At 40.2% G+C, this 27,742-nt stretch overlaps 1 protein-coding gene across 5 annotated transcripts; it reads left to right on the top strand.

Annotated features, from left to right (window-relative positions):
- On the top strand, nt 1–26,910 carry HMGXB4 (HMG-box containing 4). Of its 5 annotated transcripts, none has more exons than XR_005656109.1 (12): nt 1–101; nt 4,569–4,665; nt 5,280–5,428; nt 5,675–5,753; nt 6,867–7,822; nt 18,121–18,202; nt 19,171–19,235; nt 20,255–20,360; nt 20,817–20,986; nt 24,210–24,332; nt 24,816–24,952; nt 26,507–26,910. XR_005656109.1 is itself a non-coding variant. In XM_039877843.1 (12 exons), the coding sequence occupies exons 6-12, from the start codon at nt 6,935–6,937 to the stop codon at nt 24,858–24,860; spliced, it is 1,479 nt and encodes a 492-aa protein (XP_039733777.1). In that variant the 5' UTR covers nt 36–101; nt 4,569–4,665; nt 5,280–5,428; nt 5,675–5,753; nt 5,859–5,973; nt 6,867–6,934; the 3' UTR covers nt 24,861–26,910. The 5 variants fall into 5 exon arrangements, 4 of the variants coding, with proteins under 4 accessions (XP_039733776.1, XP_039733778.1, XP_039733779.1 ...); XM_039877843.1 differs by adding an exon at nt 5,859–5,973 and having other exon boundaries at nt 36–101; nt 24,816–26,910; XM_039877842.1 differs by having other exon boundaries at nt 24,816–26,910.
- The last annotated feature ends 832 nt before the right edge of the window (nt 26,911–27,742 follow it).

Genomic DNA, 27,742 nt, shown 5'->3' with positions numbered 1-27,742 from the left:
GGGCTCGACTGAGGCTCCCTGGCCGCTCGCGCTCTTCTCTCCTTCTCCAAGATGGCGGTGGTCGGCGGCGCGGAGGCGGGATCCGGGCGAGCCAAGTGAAGGTAGCGGCGAGCACAGCCCCCACGAGACTGGGCTGGGCCCCCACCACGAGGCGGCGGCGGCCCCGACCCGCCGCCACCCGCCGCCCGGGGCCCGCGACACTGCCCCGGGGGCGCCCCAGGCCCGTCGCGGCCTAGCCCAGGGGCCGAGCCGGGGACTGGAGTAGCGGCCGCAGTCCGCCCCCGGGAAGGGGCTGGAGCGGGCCGAAGGAGGAAGGCGGGCGGGCGCTGTTCAAATGGGGAAGGCGGGAAAGCTGCGGGGCCGGGAGGGGGCGTGCGGCCGCCCCGGGGGCCTGCGGGCCGGGGCCGCCCCTCCCCCTGCCCGCGCCGTCTCCGCCCTCGGGGGCGCCGGGAGTCCGCCGGGGACGCGGGAACCCGGGTCCCGGCCGCGGCGCGGGTGCGGACCCGGGGTGCGGGGTCCCCGGGGCTGTCAAGGCGAAAGGGCGCTGGGAACGGGGCAACGGGAGGACTGGGTCCTTGGCTGGCAGGGGAGGATGCGAGTAGCTTTCTTTGCACAGAGCTTTGTTGAACTAGCTGTTGCTGTGAAACTGCCGGGAGAATCCCATTGCTTTGCCGTGGGGACCACAAAAGTGGTGGTCCTGGGGGGCTCTTTGTGATAATAACCAGGTGTTGGCACTCTGCGTGTGACCCAGTTTGAACGTGCCTTCGTAATGGTCTGCTTTCTCCATAAGGGCCCATTTCCCCCTACCGCTTTTACTTGTAGATTCACTTTATTTGATATGCAAAAGAGAAACATCTCCCTCCTTTCTAATGGTTAAGCTGCTGGCTGATTCTATATCTTCATAGCAGAATAAATAAAAAAACTGAAACCAAAGTCGAGCCTGTTGATTGGAGGAGGCTAATCAAAATTTGTATTGCTGGTTTTTTGGAAATGTGTGTTGTCAGCCGATCTGTGCGGTGGTCGTGGTTCCGCTTAATTGCACTGCAATGAGAGGATTCAGTCCCCACCCCGGGCTGTCGGCATCTCTGCAGTTTCCAGAGCTGGCAGGGGCTGTGAGTGCTGCATAGGTAGGTTCTTGGAGAAGGGAGTGGCAAGAATTCGGAATCGCTCTGTTCTGAGATTGGAGGAAACCGCGACGAATATGAGAAGATAGCACCTGCTCATATTCTGAAAGTAACAATACCAAAAATTCAGACACTGGCAACAGCTGGATGTGCATCTTCCTTTTTCCTACGCTGACTGGCAATCTGAGTTCCTGAAAGGAGTTCTGGAAGAAGAGAAGGCGGAATCTGGAACAAGGCTCTCATCCTGGACCAGACCTGGATTTAGGATTTCACTCACTGCCGGGTTTCCTGGTTCACTTCGTTCACTCTTTCAATACTCATGCACATTCTGGGATAAAGAAACTTGTTAGTGATTGCCCAGGCTTGGATTACATCAAAAACATCTGAAAAAAAAATTTTTTTTTTTTTCAGTATTTACAATTTGAACTTTCAAAATAACAAAGTACTGTATTGAGGATTTGAGGTTTTAACCTAATGACTTTGGTAATCCAGAAAGTTGTGCCTGGACAAGATGCGCATATGCTTATCTACAAGAAGAAAGCCGCTCTGCCCCCCGTTTTTTCAAATCCTGAAGAAAAGTCTCAAAAGTGCCATCTAACAATTTGCACATTTCATAAGTACACATTTTTTTGATGGCATGTTTCTTACTTCCATAAGCAATATTAAATAATGAACTTTTACTTATGTTGTCAAGTCTTTACACACTGAGAGGAACAGAATTGTAAAATTCTCCCTGCCTCTTGGAAGTTGACAATATCGAATTCTTTAAACCAAAATTATGGAATTCAGGAGAATGGGTTTTAACACCTGTTTTATATTTGCCAACATTTAATTATGACCTGTTTTCTGATGCGAAAATCAAACCTAATATTTTTCATTTTCATCCTCACAATCTGCTGCCTAAGCCTGCACTCTGAATTTGCAAGACCCAGAAGGAATATCGGGAGTCTTGATCTTATATAAATGTTGCCCTAACTCTGCCTTTCTTCCACACTGTTGCTTAAGACTTTATCTGGTTTCATCTTTCTTCTGTGAGCCAGCAACCAAAACTAACTCCTTGGCTGCAATAGTATCCTGATTTTAAAGAACTTAGAAATTCAGGGTCCATCAGTTCCCAGCTGTGAGTGACACAGTCCATTGTGTTTAATTTCAGTTTTTTTAAGCTCATGGCTATCCCAATTTTTTAGTGAATTGGACTTGTCTTCAGACCATGTTTATTTTTTCTTATGGGTTGTTTACTCCTATAATTTATAAAATGCCCTTTAGTGTTTTTTATCAAAATTTAAATAGTAGCAGGCCTAATTCTAATACATGATGCTAACGGCAGCACATGTCTTCTGTGTTGGCCTGTGCTTCTGAGAATCAGCTCCTAATTTTCTGTTCCCTTTCACAACTTTTTATATTTGCTGGTAGTTTTTCAAAGCAGTCACCTATGAGACCATGAGCACTTTTTCATAGTTTAGTAAGTGGCCATTGTTTTCTTTCTCATACTGTATTCAGAACTTTATTCTGTTAGTTGTTCAACTCCGTTTTATGTTAATTTCGGTGTTACCAAAAGGAAGGCCTGGTTATAAACTCAGGTCCTGCCTCTACTTCATATAGAAGTACATTTTGTTGACAGTAGGTGGTGGCCATGTTGATGATGATGAATATTTATGATTTTTCCCCCATTATTTCTCAAACATTTTTTGCCAAAATTTACTTGGCATGAGAAACATTTAACTTGAGGTCTCAAGTTGTGATATTTCTTGGCATTATCAGCATATGAAAACTAATGGGATCTATATATTTTTCTAATAAACTCGATATTTCAATGTCAGTGAAATGATATACTCCTTTCAAATGAATGGATATAATTGCAGATGACATTCCCCCTCCCATTACCCCTTTTGGAGTTAGTGCCACTTGGGTGGAAAGGGGAGAACAGTAATACCTATTTGAGAAAGTTTAATGCTAAACATGAAAAACTGGCTACATTATGTATCTTGCCTCCTTGTATTTTTACGTGAGGCCTCATATCACATCCCCTTCCTATGAAAAAGCCTTTAAGGAAGCAGTTCTCCAGTTTATCTTTAAAATAACTCAGTTCATTGCATTTCTTTTCTTCACTCTAGCGTCTACCTTGACCAAATCTACTCTTAATTCTGCTTCTTAGAGAAGTAAAGAAATGCTTTTTTATGTTTCTTTCTTTAATCTTATTTGTAAGTCATTCTGGGTAACACTTTCTGTTTTCAACTTAGGCATGTCTGTGCATTGTATTTTATCTGACTTGTGCAATGAAGTCTTTTTGTTTATTTTAACTGTAATTTATGAAAGTTTTCCTTGTTAATTCATCTCTTTCACAAAAGTTACTAATACTTCAGTATTAGCCACACCTATGTGAAGGGATTGGCAATGTCTCGTTGAAGTGTCCTTCAGCATTTCTAGATCCATTATAGTAATGAAGGTAAAATAAAATTTAAGTAAACGACCAGTCTGATCAACTTTTAAGCATTTCGCTAACTAAATGAGGACATATTCAATAATCCTTAAAATTTTAAATGCATGACATTTTAAATTCCCTGCAAAGACTTTTCCTGCAGGAATTGTGATATTGCCTGTCCATATGTATTTTAAGAACTTTACCTTAGAGTATAGTTTATGGCTTGTCACCTTCAAAGTCAAAATGGACATGTCAATTTGAATGCCAAAAAAATAATTTTAACAAATTCAAGACAATACTTAGAACATTTAAATTACAGTCATTCAAATTAGTGAATAATTTCATCACTCGTGGACAAATGATAATTCTTTCACCTAGCCTTTAAGAGAGGCTTGGTAGTGTTGAAAGCTATCATATGGCCAACTAATAAAAGAAGTATACCTGCTTTTACATTATTGTGACTTTGAGCAAATTCATGTAGCCCAACAAAATGCGTACCAAAAAAAAAATGCTCTAAATATCTTTAATACCCCTATGTTATCATTTCTGTCTAAAGTGCAGTACAATAGATTTTAGCCTGTCACCAATCCAAATGGTAGAATTTTATAGTCTTGAATGTGTGGTGTAATCTGTCTTCCTCTGCATCTTGCTTTATCCATGCATTCTGTGACCATACCTGAACCTCTCACTCTGACTTAATGTCGGTTTTTACCTTCTCAGTGTTGTCAGTCCTGTTGGCATTTCAGAAAGCTCACTAATTTTGAAATATTTTTATGTGTGAGGTATTTTATATACTTCCCCAAACAACAACTTTAAAACATGAATCAAATCAAATTAAGCCAAGTGTACTTCCTGCAGTTTCAACCCCAGTATATTGACAAGTAGAATGAGGAGGTGACAAGACACTCCTTTATTTCTTGCCCTTCCAGTCTGCCCTTGGATCACTACGCATTTCCATCTGGAAGGTTGCTTCTCCACAGTGATTTCGCATTACAGGAGGGTTTTCCTTCTTTGTTTCTCAGACCTGGTCCTGTAGACGGGAAGGAGCCTGGACACAGTGACATTCTCAAAGGCCCTGCAGGACCGCCATGGCTTATGATGACTCCGTGAAGAAAGAAGGTATGACCCCTTAATCTGAGAAGCATTTCGAAGGGGGTGTCCTCTTCAGTCCTTGCAGCCCATGGACATAGAGGCCAGGACTGGCCATCACAGCCTGGACTCCCAAGTGATGACTCAGAGCACTGTTAAGCCTCCACGTCATCCCCAGACTGGGCCCATGGAAACGAAAACCAAGACAGGGTTCCAACACGAGAGCCTGAAATATAGTAGTGTATTGGGGTGATCCCCGGCAGCACTCGTGGTCCTTGCCAGCTCCAGTGTGCAGGACTCTGGGGATAGGAATCACATTGGACTCCCACAGAGCAGCACAGCGCCTGAATCCTTATTCTTTTCAGCCTTACCTCTGCAAGTTTGTGTTCGCCTACCAAATCACAACTAAGAAACCATGTCTGAGGATGTACACTGGGCCTTTGCATAGCATAGAACCATTGCTTCTTCAGGTTTGATTTTGCAGCCAAGTCATCAAGAATATTCTTGTCCCCTTTTATTCCCATGGACTTATTAAGATTATTTTAATTTGGAATTGGAGAGACTGTTGCATGACATATGTGATGATTTGGTTGTTACTTACTTTCTCATTGCTTTCCTTTCCTAAATGAACCTGTGCTGCTCAGATTGCTTTGATGGTGATCACAGCTTTGAAGACATAGGACTAGCAGCTGGCCGAAGTCAACGAGAAAAGAAACGTTCTTACAAGGATTTTTTAAGGGAAGAGGAAGAAATCGCTGCTCAGGTCAGGAATTCTTCCAAGAAGAAGTTAAAGGTAAATTCTAAACATTTGAATTAGGAAAGTTTTAAACTATTACATATCATATTTCCTAATATTTGAAGAAAGCAATTTCTTTTAAAAACTCTGAAGTAAAATAAACATCATCCACATCTATTTTTATTATTTTCTGTGTTTTACTTAGTTTTTCAAAGTCAGATCATCAAAAACCAGATTGGTTCCAAACTGCTTTTGCCTCATCATCTTATTCATTGGTCAATTCTTCTTCCTCTTTAATTCCAGGATAGTGAACTTTACTTCTTGGGGACGGACACACACAAGAAGAAGAGGAAGCACTCCTCTGATGATTACTACTATGGAGGTGAGGATGGGAAAGGGCAGCAGGTGGGATAAACACATCACTGGTTCTTGGAATCGGGGTAGGGGAAGGATCCAGATGTTGCTGACTCAGTGGCCTATTTAACAGGACAGTGGTTCTTGTTCTGAGTGCCGATAAACCAGTGTGAAGGAGGAGAGAGGTGGAGGGCTGGTATTTTGGAGGATTCAGCATAGAAGAACAGTCTTCATTTGTGATACACCAGGTACCAGGTTCCTTCTCTCCCCAATCATCCACTTATCTTATGCCCATTGTTATCTAGCATCCTTTTGCCATATGTAGTCCTGGGCCCTCTGGCCTGCACCTGTGGGTTACTTCTCAAGCCAGTACATATCCATTCACAGACCAGCTTTTCTTAGCTGTATTATGCACAGAGCTGACAAAACTAACTCTCTATTAGAATGGGTTTGTCCCGAACACAAACAGTACTCTGTCTGCAGTGTAATCTAAATCATAGCTACAGTTGACCCTTGAACAACGTGGGGGTTAGGGGCTCCGACCCCTGCGCAGTTGAAAATCCACATATAATTTTTGACTCCCCCAAAACTTAACTACCAGTAGCCTATTGTTCACCGGCAGCCTTATTGATATATAAACAGTAAACGTGTATTTTGTATGCTATACGTATCATGTACTTTATTCTTACAATAAAGTAAGCTAGAGAAAAGACAGTGTTTTTAAGGAAATCATAAGCAAGAGAAAACACATTTATAACATTCATTGAAAAATATCTGCACGTCAGTGGACCTGCACAGTTCAAACCCGTGTTGTTCAAGGGTCACCTGTCCTTGTAACGCCACCGCTGTAGTCCATTCTTCCGGGTATGCTCTCTCTGGTTGCTTGTGAAGACTCAGTGAAGAAAACAACTTTAGTGGTGAGAACTGTCTCCGGGGTCAGAGGCAGAGTCTACCAAGCCTCTTCATCTCTGAATGTCTACCAAGCACATCATCTCTGAATGTCAGGAACCAGTCGAAGGGCCTCCCCTTAAGTTATTCCTGTTAGCTTCTTCTTCGTGTTAGTTGGGTGTTTTTGGTGAGACAGGAAACTTGTTGGAAGTTGCTCTGTCATATGGACACTACTTCTCTTAATTATTTCTAGATATTTCGTCTTTGGAATCGTCACAGAAGAAAAAGAAAAAATCCAGCCCACAATCTGCTGATACCGCTATGGATCTGCTGAAAGCTATCACTTCCCCACTGGCCGCGAGCTCCAAGCCCTCCAGAAAGACAGGGGAAAAGTCTTCTAGTTCTTCAAGCCATTCAGAGAGCAAAAGGGAACACCACAGGAAGAAAGTCAGTGGGAGCAGTGGGGAGCTATCCCTGGAGGATGGTGGTTCCCACAGATCCAAAAAAATGAAACCGCTGTACGTGAACACAGAGACGCTGACCCTCCGTGAGCCTGATGGCTTAAAGATGAAGCTTATTCTCTCACCAAAGGAGAAGGGAAGCAGCTCAGTGGACGAGGAGTCTTTTCAGTATCCCTCTCAGCAAGCGACTGTAAAAAAATCCTCTAAGAAGTCGGCTCGGGATGAGCAAGGTGCTTTACTCCTAGGACACGAGTTGCAGAGCTTTCTAAAAACAGCCCGGAAGAAGCACAAGTCATCCTCAGACCCACGTGCATCTCCTGGCCCCGAAGGTTGTGGGTCTGACGCCTCCCAGTTCCCAGAACCCCACAGTGCTAACCTGGAGCTTTCCGGGCTTGAACCTATCCTAGTAGACTCAGACTCGTCCTCTGGTGGGGAGCTGGAAGCTGGCGAGTTAGTGATAGATGATTCTTACCGGGAAATCAAGAAGAAAAAGAAGTCGAAGAAAAGCAAAAAGAAAAAGGACAAGGAGAAGCATAAAGAGAAACGCCACTCCAAGTCCAAGAGAAGTTCAGGACTTTCTGCGGCAGCAGTGGGAGAGGTCACAGTGACACCTGGCCCGCCTCCCAGCATCCCCTACACTGGAACAGCCGCCCCTCCCCCACCACTTCCTGGCCTCCACACCGAGGGGCATAGTGAGAAAAAAAAGAAAAAGGAGGAGAAGGACAAAGAGAGAGAGAGGGGAGAAAAGGTAAAACATTTTTTAAAGTGTGGTTGGGGGTAAGAGATGAAACAGGTTTTTCTTGATAGTAGTGAGCAGATTTGGAATTAAGCAGCTAAGGTGAACCACTGGAAGTGTAGCAAACCAACTCTCTTAGAATGATACCAGGTATAAAATACTACCAATGACCAGGTCTGTCTGCTATAAAAATAGGAGCAATCATAATTATTCATGGGTTTCCTTAACAGAGTTGTCCCATTGTGCCAAGCACAGGTTTAGAAATACTGTGGCTTATTCTGGCTGGTATTTAGAATTCATAGAATGAGCCAACCCCGTTTCTTTCACTCTGAGCAGCTCGGTTTCTTTCACTGCCTGCCTGGGGCAGTTGAGAGATATGAAAGGTATTTTATGAGTTCATTTTGAAAAATGAGTTTTCAAAATTAGAAGAATAATGACCAAGTTAACAGAATAAGCTACCGGCTTTCCACTAACTGGTGTTGGCTACATTCTTGCATTTTTAGTGTCCATTGGGTGTTCTTTCACCATCTGAGAGCTTGCTGTTTGCCAAGCCCAATGCTGCAGTAATTGCTAAGAGGGCAAAGATGAGCAGGACTTCATTTTTGACCTTAGCAAATGCACTGTTGAGATAGGAATGATAAATCAGCCACCCTGGTTTGCTTTTTCTTCGCAACTTGAGAAATCTCTAGCAGTTGTACTTTTGGGCATGATGACTATGTCATTAAAGGTTTCGTTTTTTAAAAAATGTTTTTCCCCTGTTATCAAAGTAATATATCATTTTTGTAGAAATTTAGTAATTCAGAATAGTAGAAAAAAGTCATAGTTTTGCCACCAAAGGACAACCATTTTCTTCCTTTGTTTATACTTCTGCAAAATGAAATGTTGGATGAAATCTGAAAGAAAAGCTACTAAGAAAGAGAAAATCAAATATGTTAAGAATTTGAGAATGACAATTTCATTTCAGTCTGTAATCTAGGTGCAAGTTATTTTCCCCACTTCAAAAGGTGCCTTTTAAGAAAGTATATATGTCTCAGAAAGAAAAAACAGAACTATACCTTCTGAGCCAAGAATCAAAGTGAGCTTAAAGAACCAGATAGTCACATACTAAGTCAGGCTTTGTTCATTTGTTTATTTGAAAATTTCTTCATGAAATAGCATATATTTTGTGTAAGATTCTATTTGTCCTAGGAATTTCCATTTTAGTGATATATGATAATGTCATCAACTAATCTTACAGCTGAGTGGGGGAAGGAAGGGTAGTCAAAGACAGCTTAAAGAAGAAATAGGATTTCAGTAGAAGTAAATGCATGGAGGCAGAGAGATGTTTAGGAAGTAGCATTGCAAAACAAGTGAACTCTAGTCCTGTGTTTGTAACTGCCTGATAAATCTACCTGGATGCCTTGGGTACCTCAGACTTCTAACCTGCATCTCTTCTTCCATCTCTTTCTGTTTTCCCCGTGTCCTACCAGTCAACCCACACACAAACATATATGTATGTTGCTTTTCTCAACACTTTATTATGAAATTTTTGGAACAAAAAATTGAAAGAATTTCAATTTTTTGAACTATATGCCATGCACTGAAATTCTGCAGTTGATATTTTGCTGTTTGCTTTATCATACATCTTTCCATCCATGAATCCATCTTGTCTTTGTTAATGTTAAGTTCAAAGTAAGTTGTAGATATCATTCACGTCACCCCTAAATACTTCGGCTTGCATATCGTTAACTTAAGCCCACATTATTTTCAGAGCTTTTTTACACAATACTTATATACAATAAAATGCACAAATGTTAAGTATACCATTTGATGAGTTTTGATACATGCACACACCTGTGTGACCAAGCCTCCATCAACATAGGGACTTTACCACCATCACACAGAGCGCTGTCTTACCCCTTCCCAATTCCCGCCCCCCGAGACAACCACTGTTATGATTTTTTTCATCTTGAGGTTCACCTTTTTTATGTTTCATGTTTACATTTCCCTCTTACCTGGCCTCCTCTATTTCCACCCGAGTGTTAAGCCTGATATTCCTGCTCCTCCTCAACAACTTTCACACCACTATCTTGAGCCTCATCCCTCCCTGTACTTAATGCAATAAATGGCCTCCTTTCCATTTCTTCATGCAGTTAATCTTACACATCGATACCAGAATAATCTTAAGTACCACTTTGATGACAGTCCTCTGTTCAGCATCCTCAGCGGACCCTTACTGCCTTTATGTTAGACTGAAAGCGCCGAGAGCACCAGGATCCTGTGTCTTGCTCTCCACTGCATCCCTGGTACCTAACCCGCAGTCTCGCCTGTGGTAGATAGGCAGTAGATACTTGCTGAATATCAAAGTCCAAACCCTTGGCCAAACGTTTATAATTATCAGTGACTTAGGCCTAAACCTCCCTTTTCAACTTTACCTCTTACTGGTCTGCTTTATATACACTATGTGGGGACGAAACTTGTTTCCCATACATTCTTACCTCCATTCCTTTGTTCATTTTTTTCAGTGACCTTCTTCCCCTCCTCCATATATTGATGCTATGCCTTCCTTTCAAGACCTAACCAAATGCCACCTGCAGTCAGAATTAACTTCTGTACTCCCATCACACTTTGCTGTCTCTCTTTCGTTGCACTTATTTTCTTCCTAATGTTGAAGTTACCTTTGTACGTGTTCCATTTCCCCTATTAAAGACTATAAGCTCCTTACAGGTGTTTTAACTCCTTGGGAACTATTTTAGTCACCTTAATAGTGCCTTCAACTCTTCAGTGTCCTTGGTACGCATCTTGTGATATATGTCAAATGAATGACTGTATGGACAAAAACGTATCGAAAAAGCATGTCGGGAGCAAATTGTAGAGAATTTTAAATGCCAAAAGAAAGGATTTGGCAGTGGGCACTTTGGGCTTGTGAGCACGGTTTAGACGTGCTCTAAAATATAACTTAATAAAATCATAGAGTCGTACCGGGGGTTTAGACTGGGGAGAGACTTGAGACAGACCACCCAGGAGGTTTTTATAGTCCAAAGTCACTAATAAAAGCCTTAGAAATGAGATTGAAGAGACAGAATCAGGGGGCACTCTGAAGGAAAAGCTGACAAGATCCGGCAACTGGGCTTGGATCTGGGAAGTCAGAGACATAAGTATAATGATGTCCCCTAAGGTTTTGAACCCGGGTGCCTTGGAAAATAAAATTATAGTTTCCTCAAGGGTAGAGACTATTTACCCTAGCAGTTGCTAGTGAAAAATGAATTCTAGTTAATGGCAAATAAAAAAAAAAAACTTATTATGAATCAGTATTTGATCACGGCTGTTCAAACCTGAAGTAGTCATATTCTGAACATAGTCATTCATTTATCCATTAAATATGTAAGGATACATGCTGTGTTTCTCAAACCTGACCTATGCCTAAAAATTTCCTGTGGAGTTTTAAAAATATATCCTTTCTTGGGTTTTGTTTCAGTATAAAAGAGAAGTACCTAAAAGTTCGCCTAGAGGTTAAAAGTTCGCCTAGAATGCTTCAGGAGTAGTGTCCCTCCGCCTGTAGTGAGCCGAGACCAGAGAGCCACTGGAGATGCTCACGGCCTCTGTGCACCCTGTCTACCTTAGATTCTATGACCAGGACCGTAAGAAAAAGAAGCAAAAAGAATAGCTAGTTTGGGAGAACAAGATAAGTTAGGTTTAGATTTTAAGATAGAAGCATCAAGAGAGTCAGCATATCTAAGCGGTTAAGAGAGCGAGCTGTGGAGCCAGACCCCTTGGCTTCAAACCCTGGCTCCACCACGTACAAGCTATGTGATGTTGGACAAGTCGCATAACTTCTCTGTACGCTGGGAGTGATAATAGACCTGCCTAATGGGGTTCTTAAGGATTGAATGAGGTATTACACGTAAAAGTGTTTAGGGCTTCCGTGTGGCAAGGCCTGGGTGCCACAGCAAACTCAAAGGGGCACCACTAGATATTTTAAATAAATTTTCAAAAGAAACTCAAAGTAGTTCAGTTTCAGCATTTTATCACGTTACATTCCTTTCAGTAACGCCATTTCTTTTCAAAGCTGGGTTTTCCGTGATTGGTATGATCAAAAGCAAGTACCACGTGAAAAGCCACATAGGCACCGTGAACCAGCAAAGTGTGGGAACTTCGGCTTTGCACAATGCTCAGCACATTAGTGAGCATTCAGTAACTTTAGTTGTTATAATCATCATCTCGGGAGAATTTCCAGAGAGCAATAGAAATGCAAGACCTAGAATTTAGAAGAACAGTTCATGTGCAATAAATGAAATGTGTGAGTGGGTGAGAGGGAATGGAGCCCAGCGCAGAATCCTGGAGCATGCCCACATGAGGGCACTGGAGGAGGCAGCAGGGGCAGTTGTGTCGAAGGAAAGCCAGAGTGGGGTCGGTGTCGCAGAAGCGAGGGCACAGACGGTTTCGAGAATGGATTGGGCTCATGCCAGAGAGGACAGGAGTTCAAGTGTAGTGGGGAAGGATGGGAGCCAGTTGAGCAGAGTTCATGGAAGAGTGAGAAGCACAGGTAGCAGGGGTGGAACTCTCACTGGAGAATTTTGACTGATACAAAGAAGGGAAATGGGTCTGTCTCCCTGGTGAAAGGTACCATTTTCAGTGGAGTTTTGTTTAGGGTGTGTTTTTGTTTGCTTGCTTGTTTGTTTGCTTGCTTGTTGTTGAACCCTGCTTTCTGAAGAGGAGCAGATTGGTCACATGTTGATATCCTGATGATTTCCACTTAAAGACCATCCCTTTGGAGTAGAACTTTTTGTGTATTTTGGAGGAGCAGGATAGGTGACATTTCAAAGATGCCTTCTGGTTTTACTAAATCAGTAAAAGCCCATCCACTGCCTCTTAAAATAATGTCTCTGATGTTGCCACTTCAAAGGCCCTTCTGAATGAACTTGACTGAAATCCCTAAATCTGATCTGGCTAAAGGAGATGGTGCCAGAGAAGTAAAGTTTTTGCACCAAAGGAAACTAAGGCTGTCGAGGTGGCCCAGCACCTGGCACACTCAGGCATTGTTGCCAATCTCTTAATAAGATGGGTTCTGAACTATAACTAGACTTGTGATGGTATACTCTATAAATCCTTTCTCTGCTAAGCCTAAGCTAGTAGCTACCATCTCCTGAGTGCCTGCCGTGTGCCGGGCTCTCCTAGGCATCTCACATGCACAGTGGTTGTGACTGTTATTAGCCCCATCTGACAGCGGAAGAGGCTGAGAGCAGAAGACATGGAGCAGGAATTTGAATACTGGTTTCTTTAACCCCAAACCTGTACTGTTCCGCCACCACCATGTGCCTTTCTAAAGCTTTAAGAGATGGCTACCCAGTGGCATAATATGCCTCTGGCAAAGCTAAAAGTAGGTTCTAGGTCAGAAGAAACCAAAATAGTGTGATGCTGTCTGAAACTAGTCCTGTTGAGACGTATAGATGTTTTTAAATTAAGGAGGCAGAGTATAATGAAGTGGCTGAAAGCGTGGACTCTTAATTGAGCAGACTTGGTTCTTAGTCTAGGCTGCTACTTACTAGCTTTGTTCTCTTGAGATTGCTTCCTCTCTTCTCTCATTTGTAAGATGGGCTTATTTGGTTTAAATTAGGTGATACGTGTAACAACACACTTAGCACAGAGCATGGCTTAGTGAATAGCTGTTACAATTACTGTTGCTTTCATCCTAAATTCTTCAAAGGCACAAAATACACTTGAAAACATCTTTTAAAAAATTTTTTTAACCACTCATTTCATGTTAGACTAGGGAAGAAAACTCTGCTTTTATGGTTTTGTTTTGCTTTTTACTATGACACCCACCTTTTTGGAAGCAAACTCGGCAGTGATCTCACCTATTTGGAAAATAGTGAACCAGAAAGAGAACAGGCTCTCTAAGGAACAGAAGCAGGTATTGCAAAGCGAGTTCCTACAGCTGCTTGGACAGGTTCATGGGTGCTGGGGGAAGGAGCCGGGCTCTCCAGCCTGATCTCTCAGACTAGCCAACCTGTACTCAGCCTACTTCCCCTGCAAGGGGGTTGTGAAGGTCAGATGAGGTAATACAAATGAATGCACGCTCTGGCCTTTTTACACAGGATTCTGACACTCTTATTCATTCAGTGCATATTCTACACTCACATTGCCCCAGGCACTGGGCCAAATGCTGCGAATACAAAGATGAGTAAGGCAGTGTCTGCTCTCTCAGAGCTCTGGGTGTAGAAACAGAGGTTGGAAAGTATTCGGTACATTGACTCTCATCAGAGACGTGTGCTGAGGGAGCACAGGGAGAGCCTGGGAGTGTCAGAGAAGGTTTCCTGGGGGAGGTGTCATCTGAATCGAATCTTGAGGCCAGATAGGAATTAAGGAAGACGGTGGTAGAACTGAGTAAAAATTAGTAAATTACAATAATAGTAGCTATATTTATAGAGGTTTCACCCTGTAGAGTGTTCTACTTATACTAAGTTTTTTATGATATATCAGTGAATCTGCACAAGAACCTAATGATGTGTAGATATTACCTCCATTTCACAGAAGTAAGCTCAAAGAAGTGAAATTACCTTCCCTAAGACACCTGTTTAGTGGCAGAAGAGGAATTCGAACCCAGGTTTTTATGATTGCAGGACCCATGCTCATGCAGCTTCCACTATACAGGGTTTATATTCGTTGGTGTATTAGAGATAGAAGAAGTATAGAATATATTTTAGAAAGATTTCCATTCAGAGTGGCTAAAATAAAAGCTTTGGCACGAAAACTTTACTTCTCTGGCACCATCTCCTTTAGCCAGATCAGATTTAGGGATTTCAGTCAAGTTCATTCAGAAAAACATCAGATGGTTGTAATAGTTATGAGTAGGGGCCCCAAGCCAGACTGTCTGAGTTCAGATGCTGGCCCTGCCACTCCCTAAATGTATGACTGTAGTTCTCAGTTTCCTCATCTTTAAAATGGCAGTGGTGATGGCACTTAGAGTTGTTAGGAGGTTTAAATGAGTTCCTACAGGTAAAGCTTTTATAACAGTGTCTCCTCGCAGTATTAGTATCAGTGAAGAAGTGGGGTTCCAGTCATCAGAAAAAAGCCAAGTTGTATTTTTAAGATTCAAGGTTATGTTTTGCCTTAAACCCCATATGTATTATCCTTTAAAACAGGTTGTTAAACTGGAGTTATGGATGGACTTGAAGAGGGTTTTCATCAAATTCTCAGAGTCCTGTGACCTCAAAGAGTTAAGCAGAGCTGCTTTATAAAGAGCATTAACAAGTTGTTCTTTGAAAGGTCTTGTTATTGTGACAGATGTCATCGAACATTTAAAAGGATGTTCTGGTTATAAAGTTACAACATTCTGAGAGTCATTTAGTAAGTGGACTCAAGGCATGTGCTACTAATAAAACAGTATCCAAGCTTTCAAAATGTTAGCATTTTATTAAAGGCGAGTCCATGTTATTCCAGATGCAGCCACTGTGATTCACTTGCAGAACTGTATGTTTTCTTGCACAAGAAAGTCTAGAGTGGAAATACTGGCCTTGCATTTGAATCATGTGGAAATGTTTTATATGTATATAGATCACCCATTGTTTGTGTATTTCTAACTACTAAATGTCTGCCCTGGAAAAATTTTAACCCCTTAAGTTTGAATTTTGAACTTTAGGTCCACAGACTGAAGTTGCATCTTGCACAATGGTTAGGTTCTAAGGTCAGCACAGAAGGTGAAAACTGTTAGTTTCTCTTGAGAATCCCTTAGGAAGGCTCCACAATGGAAGCCAGCAGATTCTGAGTCCAGTAGAAGGTCAGCCTGATGCAGCTAGATTTTTCCCTCTTCAGCACCAGATGAAATCATTGGTGTATGTGCAGGAGCCATAATTTTTAATTATCTTGAATACTGTTAGCTCCAGACAGAATCACACTTGATTGGTAGTGAGTTGCACACACTGAGAGAGACCAAGAACTATCTGGGGAAAGATCTATGCTCTATGTCACACTTTTCTTCAAGGAACAGGTTCTTAGAGTGGAATCACCCAGACTAATCATGTATGTATTAATAAATGAACGGCAAAGTACTTTGATAGGTTACTTTTTTGTTACCTTTGAAATCTTTCCTTTTTAGTCTCTGCTTTTTCTTTGCTATTGAAATACTTTTAATATCACACATAAGAAGAGCCATCCACTTCTCATGTACTTTATTCACGATCAAATAGTATATAGTATTAGTTGAAGCCGGGAAAAGATGGTAGGCCTTTAAACTTTAAAGTTCATGTGTTTTCCACTATTTTGTGCTGCATGACTGCCTTAGAATAAGATTTGGGCTTTGAGCAGATCCTCTTTAACTACTTACTATACCCAGTACAAGTACTCAATAAATACTAGTTTATTTTCAAGAGGAATCCTTTCTTCAGTATGTGGACTTGGATCTAATATTTTGGCCAGGAGTTCTAATGAGTTGTGTCAAGTTACCTTTAATTTTATATTACAACTGTAGATAGCCTTGGAGAATAGGGAGCAGTAACCTTTTATAGTATTATATCATGTTTGAGAAAACATTGTTACAACCCTTGCAAGTTTTATAGTATAACCAAATGAGCTCTGAATCTTCTCAAGCACATATCCTTTCTACTGTTCTCAATATTTAGTAGTGAGATTGAGTCTACAGTTGAGAAAGATTTGGCTATGTACAGACTTCCACAAATTATTCTTTCATCTTGTATTCTAAATGTCAGACCTTTTGATAACTCATTTTTAAAGATTAGGTTGTTTTTTTTTTTTTAGTTTAAAATTTTCGAAGCTAAATTTATAACATGCCACAATTTTTATCTCCAAAGAAGTACCATCTCATGCAAAGCATTTACTGTGGAAGGAATTATATGAGTGTTTCCATTCCTCAAAATGGTTTTAGAATTCCTTTTAGAATTAAAGTCAGAGCCATCCCACAAGCTTTTTAATTGCCATCAGTCCCAGCCAGTCTTTGGTAGTTATTTTATGAGAACAATATTAGGTACTGAGTCAGGTGAACAGAGTGTCTGATCAGGCTTAGTTTAAAACAAGATACAACTCCACAGAGTCGTGAGACAGGACCGATTGTGTTGTTTGGTAGTCTGTTTTTGGTCATAAAATCTGACCTTTAAGGCAAACAAAAGTTCCCAGTAACTTTTAAAGCACCAAACATTCGTGTCATTTTAATAACTGCAAGATCAGAAAGGACTATCTTGGGAGGACTGATCTTATTTCGATACTCAAAGATGAGGTTTAAAGGAAAACCATACTGAAAACATCTAGTTTATTAGATAAAGATTATAAAGGGATAATCCCTTCTTTTTAAATAGTTTTCTCCCCATCCCATTAAAGAAGCAACATATTTTTTTTTCTTTGGCCCCATCATGCAGAGCCTGGAAGTCAGGCGACCTAGGCTGTAGTCATTCTGGCGTTATCACTAACATAGTTGTGGGACCCAGGCAAGTCACCATTTTCTGAGTTTCCTTTTTCTCATCCTCACAATGAGAGGTTTTGACAGATGCCATCTAATGTATCTTTTCAGGTAGGAACCCCTAACTTTTTTCCATCAGTCTATGGATAGTTGTAAATGGAATGTATAATAGGATATAATCTTTGTTTTAAGTATCCCTCATTGAACTGGCTCTCTCTTAAAAACCATGCTTTACTCTTGGAATTGTCATGATATAGTGAAGAATAAACATGCTTCCAGTAGTACAAAGCAGTTTGTTGAAGCAAAAGAGGTTCATTCATCTTACATTTACTACCAAAGACTTGTCTTTAGTTATTTATTTACCTCTCATCTTGCACCACAAGAATGTGAACAATAAAATAATTATAAACTACAAGTGACAGTGAAAACAAGATTGGGGAAATTATAAGATTAGAACTCAAAACCAGAGGAACAAAAGAAACATAGATTTGGCTCTTGGTTTTCAAAGTTTAAAGGGAAATTACGTGGTTGTTACTTTCAAAGATGAGAAAAGTGACATCCCAAGAGAAGTAAAGCATTTTCTTAGCACTTAGTTCTGAAAGAATATGTAAAATGGGATTTTATATAAGAATAATAAAGGGCTTTTCAAATAATTATCACGCAGCTGCAACAGTCTGAAACATCTAAAACTAAGTTAGCATGTATTTTTTACCTTCTAGAAGTAAAACTGATAGTCATCTCTGAGTGATAAGTAACATGGATTAAAAATTAATTTTCCTGTTTAGGAAAGCTGGTTAGTAGTTTAGAATTCTTTTATGACAAAGTGTAGATATCTTTCCTATTTTGTGACCAAGATTCAGGGTTACTCGACTTTGGTTCTAATTAAGTCTTACCCTGTTCTATTTTTATGTGGCACTAGCCAAAAAAGAAGAACATGTCAGCCTACCAGGTGTTCTGTAAAGAGTATCGTGTAACCATTGTGGCTGACCATCCAGGTATAGGTAAGAACATTTCTGATCTTTAGTTTTTTACTTTCCATTTGTATCTCTGAAGCAGTGCAATTAATTCAGTCGGTCAGCAGGCATCTTCTTCCCATAGTATTAAAAGAATATAGAACTCATTTTTTTTCTCAGTTCTGCAAGTCACTCACCCCAGCCATAAGAGATAAGCTTTTCACTTATATCTCTTAAACTGATCGAATGGGAAACGGAGTAAAATTGAATGTTGTGAGGCACAGTACATAAATATGCAGTTTACTTCTAGAACTCTACAGTTGGCCTTTTCATTAAACTGCCCTTGGGTGTGGAGTTATAGTGAAATAGTGAAATGACTTACATTGTTCATATTTGTCTCTATATTAGAAGTTAGTGAGGTGAGAAAAACACAACACTCTAGACCTTGGACAAGGTACTTAACCTCTATAAATCTCATTTGCCTAAGATGTAAAATAGCCTGCTATTCAACATGAGGCACAGGTCAAATACTATAAAAGATACGAAGGAGCTTTATAGACTGGCCTTGCTATACCAGTGGAAGGGCAGCATACACAGCTGGAGGACTGCTTCTGAGATGCTCCAGGGAAATTCTTGTGTGGTTCTGAGCTCTCAGAAATTCAGTAAAAATCTAACACCTTGTATCAAATTTTACTTATTTTCCTTGACCTAAATTGATAAGCCCTGTATCATGGGATCAAATTAAACGACACTATAAAGATGCTTAAGGAATAAATTCCCAGAGAGTAGGTGTGTGAGGATTTGAGCCTCTCATGACCACCAGAACAGCCCCTTCCCTACAGAAAAGAATCAAGAAAACTGATGGGGTTTGGTTTGGTTTGGTTTGCATTTCTGAAAAATCTTATGCTATTTAAATCCGATTTTCACAGCTTTTTTCCATTTGTTGCTCTCATCAATCTTCTGTTTTGCTCATAGTAAAACCTTTACTTTATGGGTTTTTTACTCTTTTATGCCAGATTTTGGGGAACTTAGTAAAAAACTGGCTGAAGTATGGAAGCAATTGCCAGAAAAGGACAAATTGGTAAGTACACTTTCTTATGAGCACATTTTTTCATTGCTTTATGCCTTCCAAAATGTGTGATCCTCCTATAGACCACCCAGCTGAGCAATGCTGAAAATAGTGAAAAAAATGACAAATCAATGGAAAATGGTTTAGTAGAAAAGGGCATCAACGTTGGTTGGTGCCAGTGTATTCTAGGTGAAGATTTAGCTGCAGGGAAGCTGTCTTTTCTAACTAACCTCTTCTAATTTTTTTTACAACAACCTTGCCTTTGAGCCAAAATATGACCTAACTTGGGCAGTGATTAAAGTGTTAAAAGAGAATCTCAAGTCCTATTACTACAAATACCTACTAGTCAGTCAAGGTCTGAGAACTGAGGAAAGTCGTCCAGTAATAGTCACTGAAAGGAATAAAAACATGGAGATTATGTTTACTAGGTAATCAGGTTCCAGGTCATCATCCTCATCAGCTACTACCAAACAATGTACCCTACAATCCAGACGCTAATAAGACAATGACAAAGTCGTGTCTGAGTCCTTCAGAGTCAATTTCCAATTGGATGATACGAAAGTGGTCTGGGAATTAAAATTACCATCTTGCGTTAAGGTACAGCTCATGTAGGTGAAACGACTGAAATGTTTTTCACTCAGGTAGATTATCTTTAGTTTCTGTTTTTTATGTCAGTGTTCTGCTATTGCTATTGCTATTGCTAAGCAGCAGGTTAGAAGAAATATTTAAACCACATGGACATTACAGTGAACCAGATGTTTACTCCGTGATTTTACATTAGGACCTTAGAATTATCTAAAACTCAATGCTGAGATCTGGCCATTGGCACTGAGAATGTTTGTAGTCCTGTAATCACTGTCTGAAGCCTGCTCAGTGACCCTTAGCTTAAAGGTTAGCATTAACCGTCCGTCTGTCCCCCCACCCCGCTCCACTATTCCCATTCTTTTCTTCATTCTCTTCTTCCATGCCTGCTTTCCATTTTACTTTTCTGTCCCTTTTAATTTATTTATTTTGCCCTAATCTGATTGCAGATTTGGAAGCAAAAAGCCCAATATCTACAACACAAACAGAACAAAGCAGAAGCTACAACTGTGAAAAGAAAAGCCTCCAGCTCAGAAAGTTCCATGAAAGTAAAAGGTAGTGACCGCATCCCTCTCCTGTTTTTAATTATTTTCCTTAGAGCACTGTCAGTTTTCCTTCCTTACTGAGAAATTGGGAGAGCAGACTATATGAGAAGCAGATCTTAATACCTAGGTATTATTACTGAATATTATAGATTGCAAAAACAAAAAAATTAGAAAATGGAAATCAGAAGTCAGGAAACTTTTTCTGTAAAGGGCCAGAGTGTAAATATTTTAGACCTTGTGTATTGTCCATCACATTTTCTTTGTTTTATCTATAACCATTTAAAAATATAAAATTATTCTTGCCTCACAAGCCATACAAAAACAGGTTATGGGCCAGATTTGGCCAACAGTCCACAGTTTTGCTAATGCCTGGTAGAGCTCATAAAAAGGGAAAATCAGGAAAGACATTTTTGTGGTGTTCAAGGCCATAGCAAGCTTGATCTCTTTATTTTGTTTCTGTTCTCAGCTTCCTCTGTGGGAGTACTGTCACCCCAAAAGAAATCCCCGCCCACTACCATGCTGTTACCAGCCTCACCGGCCAAAGCTCCTGAGACAGAGCCCATAGATGTCGCTGCTCATCTCCAGCTGTTGGGAGAGTCCCTCAGCCTCATTGGACACCGCCTGCAGGAAACTGAGGTGAGCACAGCTGTCAGCAGCATGACGCCCGTGAATGACATAATTTGAATCCATTCAGTCCATATATATGCATTGAGCCAACTACTTTATGCTAGATTATGCCAGGTATTCAGGATACAGTTATAAAGAAGATATTTAGTAACAAAAACATCTGAAGATTTAGAATCAAAGTTTACACTAATACCATCCTATTGAAACAGCAGCACAAAATAAATTAGAACACCCTATAACATTTTTTCTAGTTTTATTGAGATATAATTGATATAACTGTGTAACTTATTTTTTAAAAATGCAATGGAAAAAGTACAAATCTCATGGAAGTTTTGATCATTTGTACTTCTAAGACAGTTTGAATTTTTCTGCACATTTCCAGCAATGTTTGGAATAGACAGATTAGATTATAAAGAATTAAGAGTTCCTCTACTTTTTTGAAAATTGGTAGCAAATAGGGAAATTGAGGTTCTCAAGCTCTTCATTACTCTGTACTTTACTTGACTTGTACAGTGTATGTGCCCTAGGGAGATCTTTTAAGCTTCAATTTCAAAATCACTTAACCTGCAAAGCTGTCATGTTCCATTTCTATTACCATATTCAGTTTCTAATCATATTGCCCCCTTGGCTAACTCAGGAGTATAGTATGTCAGTTTTCCTCTGGGTTCTAATAGGAGACTGCAGCAAAGAAATCAGGCTAAGCTGCTAAAACTGTTTTTAAGCGAGAAATCTGTAGGAATATAAAACTGTTCACTTCTATGTGGAAGTTGAATTATTATTCAACAAATAAAATGCCAAAGGCCATAAGAGATAAAGCTGTATCTGAGCTCTTTGGCTAGTTTCAAAAATTTAGCAGGTGTTGAAACAGCTAGAGTACTTTCATGTAGGCTTAGATATTTGAATGGATATAGATATTTCCAGAATAAAATATTATGGAATCCTTATTTATTTTCATAGTTAGACATTCTTATGTTTTCTAAAAGGTTAGAATTAAGCATGGTTTATTATATGCTCTGTCCATACTCTAGATTTTTTCCTCATATGTCCATTTAGTTTAGCAAATAATTTGTTGAGTATCAAGGCATTATTCCACAAACTTGGGGGAGAAGAAAATCTGAATAGCTTCCCAATTAATTCCCGTCATCAGGAAACTTGCAGTCTAATTAGAAAGAGAATAGATACATAATTAGAAAATTAAAAGAAGCCAGCTTCTGTGAGCCTTTGCTAAGTTACAGTTCATAGTGACCAAAAAAGGGAAAGAATTTTGCAGAATCTCTAGTCCACTTTTCTTTACATAAGTCTTATTGAGATATAATTCACATACCATAAAGTTCACCTTCTTAAAATGTAGAACTTAATGGGTTTTAGTATATTCACAGAATTGTGGACTCATTACTAATTCCAGAACATCTTCATTACCCCCAAAAGAAACCCCATACCCATTAGTTGTCATTCCCATTTCCCCCTCTACTTCACTTTTTCCGACTTTAATTATTTGCATATATCCTCAGTTTTACAATTTTCACATATCACTTATACTGTATTGCTTTATATTTTTATGTAAATAAATCTGTCCATGCTTTCAGAATGATATTCTCAATATCATTGTGATGTTATTTTTCTAATATACATCGAAATGGATGTATAGCAAAATAACTTACGTTCACCTATGTGCCACCTGCAATTACATACTATCCTTTAAGGAACATTGTCTTTCTATAGTTTGCTGATTTAAAAGATTGACTATCTGAAGTCTAATGAAATTAAGTGACTATTACAAGTCTACATGGTTCCTGCCCTCAACTTACTTATAATCCATTAGGAGAATCGGACATAAAATGTTAGCTATAATTAACTGTAGGGCAAAAGTAATTGCTAACTTTCATGGAAAGCTTACTCGATCAGCTTTGGTTCAGAGTTCTATGTATGGATTCTTTCATTTAATTCACAGTGCAGCTATGAGAGGCAGAATTTTTATTCCTATTTTACGCAAGAAAATAGTTAAGTAACTAGCTCTGGAGTTCAGCCCACAAATGCTGTAACAGAGGCTTGGATTTGGTGGCTCAAGGTACGTGCTCTTAAACCCTTGCTGTACCGCTTCCCTTGGAGGGGAGAGCTCCTCCTGTACATTGGACAAGGAGTACGAGGGAAGGAAGAATCAGTAGTGGCCTTGAGACTGGGCACTTCTATGAATGGCAGTGACCTTAGCAGAGAAAGGGATGCTAGGATGAGGGGTAGGTTATTTCTCATTACAGCACATTGAAATTGAGAAACATCCAAAATGAGAGACCTAGCAGGCAGCCAGCCAGAAATGCAGTTTTGGCAATGAAGATGTTGGTAATAATAGTAATAATTACTGATACTTTCGAGCCCTTACTGTGTACCAGACACCATCCAACTACTTTATATCCATCATTCACTTAACCCCCTCCATGCTACAGGTGCTATTAGTACTCTGTTTTATAGGTACAGCAAAGTAAGCAGCTTGAAAAACGAGTGGGACAGCCAGGTTCTGGCCCCAGCAGTCCTGACCCAGAGCTCAGTCTCAGAAAGACTGCTATACGGCCCCACTAGTCGATACATCTTCACAGTACTTGTAGTTGAAGCGGATTATGCAAGAGCTGAGCAGTGGTATTTGCAGCAAGCAATCTTATTTCTTCTCTCTTTGAATCAAAGATATAAACAATATGAATTGTACAAGTAGTTAAAATTTGAAAGGAACCATATTTACTTCTTTTTGAGAGTGAATAACAACCCAGAAAAGTACTGTCATCAGCTTTCAAAAGCCACATGTGTGCATGCTTATATTAAATGTTAACATGTAGGACTGTAGAATTCTCAGTTACCACATTTGAGCTATATTTGTTGCAAAGAAAAATACTTTTGCATATTTGATCCCCACAAATCTTCCCAGCAGCTCTCCGAAGTAGGTAAGGCATTTTTTACTATTCCTTAGGGGTTTTTTTTGTTTAACTATTCGTGACTAATCCAAGGTCACATAGAAGATAAGATGGGTAAGGAATATAGAAAAGAAACCTGGGAATGTATCATAAAAGTTTTCTTTTTAAACAACTACAGACTTCTCAAAGCAGATCCCTCCCATATCTGCTACTAGTTTCATAGAACTGCCTAAGGCTTAAAGAACCACGTGAGGAGGTCAGCCACACGTGGAGGGAGCATCAGGGGTGTGATTCGAGCTACAGCTCACTCTCCTTAACGTTCTCCGTTTCAGGGTATGGTGGCTGTGTCTGGCAGTTTGTCAGTGCTTCTGGATTCTATTATCTGTGCGCTTGGCCCCTTGGCATGTCTGACCACACAACTACCTGAATTGAATGGCTGTCCCAAACAGGTCTTGGTGAGTTTTCCTTGTTCTTGGATTTTAGGGGCCAGACCCCTTGGGAGCCAGAGAGGCCCTGCCTTGATGAGCCCTATCAGGCACAAAGCCATAGGTTTCCTGGCACGACACATAGACTCCCTTCATATATCAGCCCAGGAACACGGTACTGTATTGTTGAATGCATGCCATGCTTTCAGTGAAACTCGAAAACATGCCATTTCCTAAAATAGTCCTTTGGAGAGAAGCATTCTAGCCCTTAAATGCAACTCCTGTGTTTCCTGTTCGCTCTTCCACACGCAAAGAAAGTGCAGGAGTCCTCTGCCCCTTTTTTACTGGGATAATTGGGAAAAGTCAGCAGAAAAGCTCCTAGCATAACACACGACAGGGTGCCATCTTCATTCTGATTTTTCTTTCTCATCTCTCTCCCCTGAACAGAGAAATATGTGTCAGGGAGCTAAGGTATAGTACTCTTCAACTGAACCTTTTTCTCGTGTTTTGCAGTCAAACACTCTAGACAACATTGCTTACATCATGCCTGGACTGTGACAGCAAAGAATCCTGGGACAGAAACCTTATCCTACCCCATTGCTGGTTTGTGTATATATGGCTGTTCCAGATCCCTTCACTGGCCCCTGGGTGTAGGTTTTAAATTTTTATATACATACATATATATATATAATGTACAATATATACATAGGACTGTAACTACTCTGCTTTTAATAATTTTATGAAATGGCAAAGGTTTAGCCAAGAGGAAAACTTGGCATGAATATAGGCTTGGGATTTTTTTCTCCTGTGGTGGATAAATCTGCCTTAAAAATCAATGTAACTTAGGGGCTGGGGGCTTGTTCTGGGTGCCAAGTGCATCTCTTTATGGACAGCTAAAATGTGATTTTTTTCCAAACTCACTTGTACCTCCAGACCCATCTCTGACCATTTGCCTTACCTGTCTTACAGTCTGAAATGTAATAGGAAAGATTATGGGAAAAGGCCAGTTGACTGAAAGTGCAAAGCCTTTCAACTTGAAGCGACCCAGGTGGGAGGTGATAAAACCATTCCCATCTTAGAATTATTGCAGCGGCTTAGGTAAACTTGGTAGGGGGTTCATTCCAATTCCTGCTATATAGGTGTCCATGTCTCGAAAATTATTGTAATCATTGGTACCATTGGCAGCCTCAGGAGGGGCTGAGTTCGTGAGCCCTGGCAGCTCCGTGGAGAGGGCAAAGCTGTCAGTGCCACCAGCTGAACTGCATGTATTGTAAGCTGACCCAGAATCTTTGGTCTGCAGAACGAAGGGCTAGTATCTTCCATTGGCAGCATTTGCTTAGCCACCAGGTCCTCACAGGTTCTGCTGCTTCACTACTTGGTGGTTGTGGAAGATGAACTTTGCCCAGCGGGATTCTTGGGTTCATCTTATCGGCCCCCCTGGTGGGCAGATACACAGTGTTCTGCATTCCACACATAAGTGAATTGCAAAAAACGTACTCGATTCTCATGCAGGTTTATTTATGTACGTGTGTGAATGTGTGTTTTAATTATGTGTATTTAACTCTTTAAAATCTCTTAGATTTTAATTTATCCTGTAAATTTCTGTATATATAATTTAATAACAAAAGCCTCCACCAGCAACAGCATGTGGAAGATACAGATTTGTTTTTCTTCCTCCCTTCCTTTCTCTGGCCTCCTCTGAAAACTCCAAATCATTTACATTTTAAGGTATCGTGCCTGAAAAAGGAATTATTATGTCAGGATTCTAATTCTTTATAATTCAATAATGTCAAGAAAGTAAAATAAAAAGGAATGTTTCCATTCCCAGCTGCCCTTATTTCCAAAGAACCAGACTTTTGCTTCCTAGTTCCAAAGAAGACAGTTGAGCGTGTCAGGGTCGTTTTTACATGTGGTGTGAGATTCCCTGCCAAAACCCAGCTCTGAGCTAACTGCTTTCCTCCCCGGGCCTGGACGGAGCTCCAAGCATCAGAGTAGACCTTTGAGGACAGTGCAGCCAGCCTGCATCCTCCCCTTCTCCCCTCTGGTGTGGTCACGGGGCTGTGTTTCATAAAGGTGTTCTGGCTGCTGAATGTCTTTCTCAGCTCAGAGAAGTTTTGAGATTTAATGGGGGAAACAGAAGGAAACAGGAATGTTTGGAAACCAAAATCAAGAACAGAAATCTTGTTTTGATTTCGTGTTGTTAGAACCTGTACCACGCCTCATCTGTACCCATGGAGGTTTCCTGTTTGACACAGGGTATGAAGGAAGACATGGATTAGTACCGAAAGAAGTCAGTCCTGCCATTGTCATTTGTACACATTAATGACATCCTGATGAGGACCTGCTTTTTGTTTGTTTTCCTTTAAAATCCAGTCCTATTGTATTTGTATTTAAAAATTTGTATACATTTGTATGATAATCCGTACCTTGTGGTATTTGGTACTATTAGAGGAAAAACTTTGGATTCAGACCTTCTTGCAGTTTTATATCATTGTTTTATTTTGTTTTTTTAAATAAAATCTAGTGGTTTGATCCAAATTCCATTACAGTTGTATAAAGATATAAAATTTTGTACTTATATTATTAAAAATCACATTTTTAATATTTATAGTCCAGTCTCAGCTATCTTTTCCCTGCTGCCAACCAAAGTTGCTTCAAAATTATAAAATCTGTCTGTTTTTCACACTATAGCCTATGATAATTTTCTTAAAAAGAGGAATTCATCTGGAATAGAGGTCAAGTTTCTGATCTTAACCCTGAACAAGCCCGATCCCGTCTGATCTCAGAAGCTAAGCAGGGTCAGGCCTGGTTAGTACTTAGATGGGAGACCACCTAAGAAGACCAGGCATAAAAAATAAAAAAATAAGGGATTGTAAGCTGACAAGGTCCTTGCAATCTGTGAGGTCAACCAAGGGTTGCCTCTCCTAAAAAAAAAAAAAAGTTTCTGATCTTAGCCATTTTCCTAACATACATCTTGCTTTGTTTCTGTTAACTTTTAAGTGTTCTCTTTTGCAGACTGCAAACCCAGTGACTGATAAGTGTAGCTCTGTTCATTGGCAAATAAAATTATATGTACATTACGGTGTTTCCTTAAGAAAATATCACTCTTGGTAAGGTTCACATCTGAATTATGCTTAAGTATATTTCATGCTGTTTCAGTAGTGTCCTGACTTAGTGATATTGGATAAGTCGCTTTATAAGTGTCCAAAGTCCCATCTGTAAAAACAGATTTAATGTCGCTTCCCTGTCTCCACGCCGGAAGCCAGGCAGCCTGATGTGAACATTTAGTAATACTGGGAACATTTAATATATGGAAATTTGACCTTTTTCAAGGTAAATGTTTCAGTGCAAACACAAGGTGTTAATAGACATAGTGAAATATGATTGAAAGGCTAACTTCTCATGGAGAGGTAGCAAGAAAGCCATATTATAGATAGTGA

This window comes from Pteropus medius, unplaced genomic scaffold (genome assembly GCF_902729225.1).
Source record: "Pteropus medius unplaced genomic scaffold, Ma_sr-lr_union100, whole genome shotgun sequence".
Classification (NCBI taxonomy): Eukaryota; Metazoa; Chordata; class Mammalia; order Chiroptera; family Pteropodidae; genus Pteropus; species Pteropus medius.
This window is presented reverse-complemented; position numbering and strand designations above follow the sequence as displayed.

Coding starts and splice junctions, on each gene's coding strand:
- HMGXB4 (XM_039877842.1), top strand. CDS start 4,635: ATGGCTTATGATGACTCCGTGAAGAAAGAAG. Junction 5,754..6,866: donor TGATGATTACTACTATGGAG/GTGAGGATGGGA, acceptor AATTATTTCTAG/ATATTTCGTCTTTGGAATCG. Junction 18,203..19,170: donor GGCTGACCATCCAGGTATAG/GTAAGAACATTT, acceptor CTTTTATGCCAG/ATTTTGGGGAACTTAGTAAA.